A 9,562-nucleotide genomic window follows, 5' to 3' on the forward strand; every position below is an offset into this window, starting at 1 on the left:
TCAGACAAAACTACATTTCGTTGAATCGACAGTGAATACGTGTACATTACCTCTAAAAAGAATACAATTAACCGACACCGAATCGATTGGATATTAGTTGCCTATGGACGGTATTGTGCACATTTATTGAAACCAGAAGAAGCAACCAAGTGAGTGATGATCATTCGTAATGGATGTCGTTGGTAAAGATATGTGTTTGTCCTACCCACTATAAACTACTAAGTTTGTGAAATGTGCACGGTATTGCGTCTGTTGGCCTGTCCTGATACACAACGTGACATTTGCATTTGAATACCAACAACGTCCCGGTCCCCTTTCTACGGAAAGCTACCGTAAATTGCACCTATATCTTTAAATGCAGATTATTTCAATTATTGAACTTTATAGCTCGACTACACGTGACCCTTCACCAACAAACTGAATATGAAGTGGGGCTTTCCATTATGATATTGTCAAGTGTAGCGTGTTGTCTTCGTATTTAATCATATCAAAATTCGATACAAGTGCGGGCCAATATTTTACGCTTTTCATTCAGTACAATTTGTCTTGTCCAAATTGGAATAGTTCATTTACAGAATGCCACTGGCAACATATGCAATGATGTTTCGAACGAAATCAAAATTTGATTCAATAACTGTACATATTTACTGTGGACGCTAATGACGCTCCGTGGATCGAAACAAGCGAGTTGTCAATGCGTTTAGTTCAGAATTTACTGCAGAACGGCTTACACAGAACACATCGCCAATTATGTGTGCATATATTTGTTTTCTGATTCATTCCCCGTGTTATACATTGAAGTTACTCTCTAATGAACTAAGGCTTTTGTCTCAAAAATATCACCAAATCGTCTCTGTGATAATAAGTGGTAGCTAACGTCGCTACATCTAAGAAGAGTTGTCTACCTAAGCATTAAAACATTACATTTATATTTATCTAAAACACGAAAGTAATTAATTGGCCATTCATACGACATCCAAAGATAACCATTTTCAAGTTACACCTTATCGGAAATGCAAAAGTTTAGTGGAATCTACGATAAGTATCCATATCGGAAATCTCATTTCACCAGAGTATCCATTGGCACCTCAAACTTATAACTCAATCTACCATATGTAGAAAGTAGAAATACATGTTTTTGTAGTACTCAGTAGTGTTACAACGAACTGTGCTCTATAAATGTATGTCACCAGGCTGTTAGTGATTGTAGTCAGTATCACTCACGTAACCTGCTATGAATATGGTTACTTGTATTGTGATGAATCTCGGGTCCCATACCCACGGGGCCTGATAATTGGGATGATAGATGGAAATATTTCCATTAAAGAATAACGTTTCCTCTCTTCCAATGTCAAAGAATAAGCGCATTTGGACATTATCACAACTAGGTAGTTATATATCAAAGATAGTAATTTCAGAAACGAATAGATCATGGTTTTTAAACTAAATATTTCTCCTCAATAAAACAATAACACATATATACCTTGTGTTGTCTTAACTGGTAAGTAAATCGCTTATGATATCTGGATACATCTTATTAGATTGTTTTGCAAATTATTTGTTGGTGGAAATGACGTCATGATCCTCATTATCTTAAAATATTTTAATCAACACCATAAAGAGGTTAATTATTCTTTACAATAACAGTGCCTTCAAAGCCTTTAACAAAAGATTGTTGTCATGTTACAAATATACCTACTGAAAACACTTACATTACAACTGTACAACACACCTACAGTCAGTACACATACACGACAGGGTGTATAATGTAGGGCGATTATGTTTACATGATATGTCTGTCGTGTACAACACTAGGTAGCTCACTACCACATCACACATAATCAAACGAAAACAAAACGAACAAAAAAAACCATTCTCCAATATGATTTCCATTAAAAAAAATACTTACAAAAATACGTGAAGTGTAGAAATGATATTGGCAACAAAAATGTCTTTCTCATTGTGACAAGCGACGATTTCAAGTCAAGATGAACAATTCTGCGTTACTTCCTGGTTCTATTTATAATCATGTATGCATTTTGTAGATTTGGCTTGTGAAACATATACACACTTTGAAAGTCTTAATTCAATCTGACGTTTATCTCTATGTGACCATTTTACCAAAACGAGATTTTTTGAACCATAATATAAAATATATGCTTTCAAAGATTTCGAAATGAAATGAAGAAAGTCATTAGATCGTGCATTAATTGTCACAGAAAATAAAAGGCTTAACCTATTAAGGTAGACACCATTGTTATACTCAGATTCGACATCCGTCACTGCGATCATCCGCGGATGAAAAACATTATGAACTTTAAAAATGTAAATTATAACAGACGTTATTAATGAGCAACAGTAATTGACAAATCTATATTTAACAGAGTTTATTTATAGCGCATAAGGGTCAGCCTTTTAAATGTGTTCAAAACAACAGCAAACACTGTCAAAAGATAACATTTGTTTTGAATAAGTGAGCAAAAGCGAGAATCGTTATCACAAAAATCTATGTAATAAATAGTTTACAAAGAACAAAAATCGAGTATATGGAAGACTGTAGTAGTCTGTTTTTAACAAAGTCCATAATATTATGTTCCTGTTTGCTCTGTTGTAAGTTTCCTTGATGTTACTTCCGTATGTATAACGTCGAATACAGGCTCTCCCTGTTCGATTCGTGTCTATTTACTCGAACATATTGGTCACAATATTAGACCGTGCCTAAGCACTTGAAACAGACTGGCTATTATGTCAATATTGCAAAGATCGCAGTTTTGTATATGTGACTTTTGCCCGATTAATCAAGTCTTTGTTTACGTGAAATGGTTACCGGAGGCAAGTCTTTGTTTACGTGAAATGATTACGGAGGCAAGTCTTTGTTTACGTGAAATGATTACGGAGGCAAGTCTTTGAATTGGCCATTAAAAGCGTCAGAAATGGTTTGGTGGGACTAGCAACTAATCAACAAAATACGTTTTAAATGACTCAAAATATCTAAATATATACTTTACGTGTATATACGGAGATACCAGTCCTGAACTTAATTGGGATAAACGCGAATTAGTGCACCAGCGAAATCACTATCTCGGAAAGTCTCATTGAAAACTTCGCATCGATGTAAATGAAATAATACATAAAACGGTAAAAAAAACTAAGATTTCCCTTGTCATTTTATCAAACTATTATTGTAATAAACTTGATAAATTAATAAACAACCATAACAATAAAATACCGCATAATGAAAACTTTAAATTTATTGTAGACATGAAGCGTCAACAGCATACGTACGTAGTTTACGAGATTGTAAGGAATCGACCAACTTCGTTTGCTGTATTGTATTCCTACGTAGAACTGGTAACACTACATTGTGACCATCAGGTCTAATTTTGGCCTATAGTCTGTTTACTATCTCGTCACATTATTTTCAAATCTCAAATTGACAACTATTTTGTTATAAAAAATTCAAATATATTGAAATTACTAACATGAAGGTAATTATAGTCTAGTTCATATAGTAATCTATATAGTATAGTAATCTGATGAATTATTCTCTAATAGGGAGAGAATTAACAAACATGTGCACAAATATCAAATATCGAAATTAGAGATCAACAATGGTAGCGCTTTAAACTAATTACTAACAGAATAAGTATTATTATATAACGTCTAAGACATATCTAGCCAACGCAACTGTTGTTTTAACAAAAACAAGATAAGCCTCACAATCAATGAACCCTTAACACCTTTTAATTGGCAGATATTTTGAACTTTGACGATAAGTACATTAAACCACATGCTTCATTGCCGAGTGGAAATTGTTGACGCCATTGTGTCGAACATTAAAACATTTCGAGGAATGACATGGGTTTATGATGGCACATAACCCAAATACCCTTAACATTGAAAACATTGATAACGCTGTTACGGTCGTATCCAAAAACAGTTTGAACATTTGTTTTGGGTATATGAAGTTTAATTTCAGAAACTGGTTATACAAAAAAACATGTACAATGTATATTGTTTCTATATTGTCTATTTAAAGACGCTTACAATGATGCATTGATATTTTGGTAGAAATTAGATTACGACAATATTTACGGGTTTATGACTACATTTCTGTATGCATACTCTTATTTTTATACATATTATGAAACTTTCAATGAAAATAAACAAAGCAATGAAAAAGAAAAATATGCCATTATCGTTCATGATTAAATACACAAAGTTTCCTTCTTCTACTTGACAACTACATTGTAGAATGTCGGAATGAGTTGATCGTTTGTGCTATTTACCTTCCTGTAGCACCTTCCTCGTTTTGAACAGTTTAACAACATCTTGTTAACACTCATCGTCATGTTTAACATATTTTATACCTTTAAAAGATCACTTCACGTCATCATTCTCTATCCTGCATTCCGTTTCCTCTATCATTTATTGTATACAATGCTTAATTCTAACATCCTATGAAGTCTTATTGATACCTTTTGTTGACGTTTTAAATCACAAGACGCAATCCAGAAATCTTGTCAAATCTTTCTGATCATATGTTCTAAATTAGATAGCAATCAAATACAAATACCAACCCAATAGAGATAATTACTGGTTTCTATATCCTGATCTGAAATCAGATAATAGCTCAGGCTTTTCTCGTTCACAGTCAGCTTCTCTCAGACGAAATATGTGTAACTGAGATCAGAAATCGAACTACACGTAACGCATTACAGCTTTTCCCGTTCATAGTCAAGCATTTAAAGTGAATATACAGAGGATTACAGATCTGCAACAGGACCAAACGCTTTGACCACTCATAACGGTACCTTTATTGAACTTCATTGTTCAAAAGCAGCTTTAAAACATCAATTAATAACCGATCATTAATACACTCCTTTCCATATGACAAAGAGATGTGGACATGATAATGAAGAGTATACAGAGTGAGGAATATGTTGGATTTGAAGTTATTTTATTTCAGCAACTAAATCATTTTTTTCCCTTTTCGTCTTTATCATATAGTTGTTTAATATAATGCGGTTGTACCAGTTTGGGTTTTTTTACGAAGTTTGAATTTTAGTCAATGTTTACATATATATAACACAGATTTCCTTACATTTTCATTTTCATTATCAACATTTGCCAAGATATCTGATTGCGTGCTATATTTGATGACCGCGAAGATAGCGAAATTATATCTCTCTTGAATATTACCATCAATACAGTTTTGTCTATTCAGCAGATCATTCTGAAGGTATCGTAACTCTAGACATCGTTTTTTCGTAGAGAAGACAAGAATACTGATTGGTGTGGGAGGGGGGGGGGGGGGGGGTAGGGAGAGATTTTTCGCACAATCTCAATGAGAACACGGGTCGATTGAGCAGGTAAACTAATGTTGAACATAGTATTTGTGTCACAGTTAACGAAAAACTTGTAGGATTTGACACATCTGCTTGTAGGGAATCAAAGTTATAATTAGATGTTAATATGCTTACGCTAATCACACTATGACTATCAACAAAACAATTTCAAGTACCGAGACAAACTCAATTTTGATCTTTGACAGTAAACACAATAATAAAACTTCTGTTAATACATCAGAAAATCTACCATATGCCATTGCTTCATGTAAATTATTATTATTAATATTATTATTATTATTATTACATTCTGAACGGCCCGTCAACACATAAAGGTCATTAGGGTCATCAAACGGGAAAACACACAGCGATCTTAAAGGAAACAACATATCATAAATCAAATATGTTGATAAGTTGAACGTTAAATTCAGGCTGTGGGATTATTTCAACGTAAAAACAAACGATTCAAATACAACATATCATTTATGGAAAAGGGAACATTTTATGACTTGAGACGGACTTCAAAAACCACCCTAACAAAAACCAAATCTAAACCGGAACCGAAGCTTTCCTTTCAGCTTCTGGACTTGTTCACCTCCTACAGTTAGGATAAGACATTATAAGGCCTTGAAGCCGGTTACCAACACTAGTTTAATCACGTCGCCCGAACACTGACGTGCGTCGGTGAGACGATAACAGGACACGGGAGGACCATGCTGGCGCCCATACCCACATCTACTCCGGTTCCGTCTACGGCTCCAAGAACCAATAAAATCAGAGAAAAGGGTCACTACGAAGAAACCAATCTGGACTTCATTCTTTCCAAAATGGAGAAGTTGGACAAGCTAGACGCCATAGAGGAAAAGATTTCACGTTTGACCACAAGAGTTGGTAAAGTGGAAAAAAAAAAGGATTAGGAAGCTGAGCGTAGATGTGCCGAGCTAGATAATTATGCAAGTTTTATGTCGACAAAACTAGATGAAGCCAACGTCAACCGGGTTAATATAGAAGGGCTATCAAAGACATTAAGGAACCAGGAGGCAATCATCGGAGGTCTATGTAGTGATCTAGGAACTCTTAGAGTGAACAGTGATACCACGAAGCAGACCGTACAAGATCTCCAGTTTAGATCTATGAAATATAACCTGGTGTTCACTGGTCTGGCGGATGAACAACGTAATGAAGACACCACGGCACTCACCAGAGACCTTATTTACATAGAATTTGGCATTGAAGGCAGGTTTGGCATGCATGGACGTGGTAAGCCTCTGCCAATAGTTGCTAGATTCCTCTATCATCAGGACTTACATACGGTTATCATGCTCAAGTTTTCCCAAGAACAAAAGGCAACGGAGGTGGTGTGGTTATATCATATAAAACTGAATTTATCTCAAATATTCGTCTTGTTGAAAACATTCACGATTGTATATTCTGGTTAAAACTAAATGTTACATTAGAGCCCATGTTCATATGCTTCTGTAACTTTCCCCTAGAAAACAGTGTGTTTTATCATAATCGTGATTAGGATCCAGGATCTTGAAGATTCTATCAGTCGATATAAAAGAAACGGAAATACGTACGTCACCGGCGACCTTAATGCTCGTACAGGAACGAGGCCCGATTACATAGTTTACGATGGTCTAAACAGGTCCCGAAAGGGAAATATTTTTTAATATGATAAGGATGTAGAAATTCTTGAGCGTAGGAACATGGACAAAAATGTAAATACTTACGGAAGGAAACTTTATGTAAATCAACCGGCATTCGCATTGTTAACGGGCGTCATTTTGGTGACAAAGAAGGAAATTTTACTTTTTATAGCAATAGCAGTACAAGTGTTATTGATTATTTATTTGTAGATTCTGAATATTTTTCATGTATGCAAACTTTTTGGTCTGATGTGTTTAATACGTTGTCGGATCATTCGCTATTATCTTTTACTCTTGAATGTAGTTGCTTGAATGTTAATTGTGTTGATATGCCTTGCATAGGCAAACCGTGTACAAATGTAAGATGGAATCTGGAAAATACTGGTGAAATATTGAATGGTCTGAATACTATATTAGAAAACCTTTTAATACCTGAAAAGATGTTGATATATGCATTACCAATTTTCGTGACATACTGAATGATGTAGTTGTACCAAATTGCAATGTGAAAATGGTGACAGATAATTTTAATTATAATACATCTAAGAATAAAAACAAAATAGACGACAAACCATGGTTCTCTGAACAGTGTAAATGTGGATATATGGATTACCAAAAAGCTTTGTCTGATTTTAATAAATATCAGTCTGCTGAAAATCACACTATTCTCATCAGAAAAAAATCTTTGTAAAAGAAACTAGAATCGAGATCAAAAGGCAATACAAGCAGCGAAAAGGTGACATGATATTATATCTAAGAACGTCTAATCCAAAAGCATGTCATAAATATTTTTCAAAGGGTCGAAGCAGTGAACCGAAGTCAAATCTAAACTTGAAAGATTTTGTAGAACATTTCAAAAACATGGGAGATGGTAATATCAATAATATTGACAATCCAAGTATGTTATAAACAGTGATTCTGCTGTGTTCGAAAAACTAGATAAGCCATTCACAGAAAACATTTTGTACATATTGCCATTCGTTAGCTGAAACGAGATAAAAATTGTAGCGAAGATTGTATTTTAATGAACCTTTCTTTGACTTTGGGGTAATTTTGCAAGGAAGCAAATATTGCCATTTTTTGTAGATTGGTACTATACAACCACGTCACCAAATTTCTGGAAAAAAATCCAGAATCTAATAATTTTCCAAAGAGTCTTGTATTATGGCGACGTTAACGACACTGGTAACTATATAGGCATAACTTTGGTTAGTTGCATGGGCAAATTGTTTACATCTGTTCTTAATAGAAGGCTTCTTAAGTGGGACAAAGACAATAACATTATTTCTGACGCTTAATTTGGTTTAAGGAGGGTTGTTCAACTGTAGATGCAATATTTACTCTCCATTCATTGATAAATAAAACTTTAAAAAATAAACGAAGATTATATTGCTGTTGAGTAGACTATAAAAAAGCCTTTGACCTCATCGATAGAAGTAGTCTATGTAGTAAGCTAATAAAACAAGGAATTCAAGGGAAGTTATTAAATATCATAAAATCATTGTACGACAATGTCAAATCTTGTGTCAGATATAAAGGTCATATTTCAGATTATCATCCTAACAGAATCGGCCACTTTCAAGGGGAAATTTTATCGCGAATTTGTATGGTCTTTTTGTAAACGATTTTGAAATCAATTTAATTAATCAACGTTGTCCATCTATTGAGTTAGGTATGATATCTATATTTTTATTGATGACTCGGTTTTCATAACTGAATCACCAGGCGGCTTGCAATCAATGCTAGATGCACTGCTTATCTATAATGGTAAATGGAAACTTAAACGTAATGTACTTAAAACAAAAATAGTAATTTTTCGAAATAGTTGGCGCATTAAAGATGATGAAAAGTGGTTTTACAACGACGTTTAAATTGAAGTTGTGAACAAGTTTAACTATCTGAATATGTTTTTCAATTTCAATGGTAAATTTGACAATACGCCGCGGAAAAGGGGAGAAAATCGTATTTTAGACTGATAAAATGAAAAATCATAACTTCAATGTTGAAACGTTATGCTCAGTTTTTTTTATACTTATTTTAGAAGTGTATTAACATATGCAAGTGAAGTTTGGGGATTCCATAAAGCTACTGATGTTGGAAAAGTACATTCACATTTTTGTAAACAAATTTTAGGTGTTGTGAAAAGTACATATCACGTTTTAGTTTATTTTGAATTAGGTAGATTACCAATGTATATTGTCAGAAAATTGAAAATAATGAAATACCGGACTAAAATCAAAGATACAGATAATTGTGTGTTGAAAGCATGCTATGAACAAAGATTATTAGATAATGATGAGTGGATTGTAAATATTAATTTAGAACTAGATAAATTAGGATTAGGGTACTTATGGAACAGCAGTCTTGACAGAAAACTAGAATACAAGTTAATTGAGTGTAAGTTTCATGAAATTCATATTCAAGAATTGTTTAGCAATATTCGAAATTCTCCGAAAGGTTATTTGTATGAACATTTGATAGACAATTTTGTCCTGCAGTATTTGTTAAGGAAACCTATTGACTATCGATTCAAGAAATGTATATCAAAAATAAGATTGTCATCAC

At 33.8% G+C, this 9,562-nt stretch overlaps 1 protein-coding gene across 1 annotated transcript in view; it reads right to left on the reverse strand.

The window, feature by feature from the left end:
* The window catches only part of LOC132562913 (synaptogenesis protein syg-2-like), a 30,483-nt gene extending 23,837 nt beyond the window's left edge, over positions 1-6,646 (reverse strand). The window contains exon 1 of the mRNA XM_060227691.1: positions 6,550-6,646. Coding sequence (XP_060083674.1) covers positions 6,550-6,646 — 97 coding nt within the window. The remainder of the gene's footprint in view (positions 1-6,549) is intronic.
* Between the last annotated feature and the right edge of the window lie 2,916 nt (positions 6,647-9,562).

The sequence above is a fragment of the Ylistrum balloti genome, unplaced genomic scaffold, assembly GCF_031769215.1.
Source record: "Ylistrum balloti isolate Yb309-2 unplaced genomic scaffold, AGI_CSIRO_Ybal_v1 Utg371546, whole genome shotgun sequence".
NCBI lineage: Eukaryota > Metazoa > Mollusca > Bivalvia > Pectinida > Pectinidae > Ylistrum > Ylistrum balloti.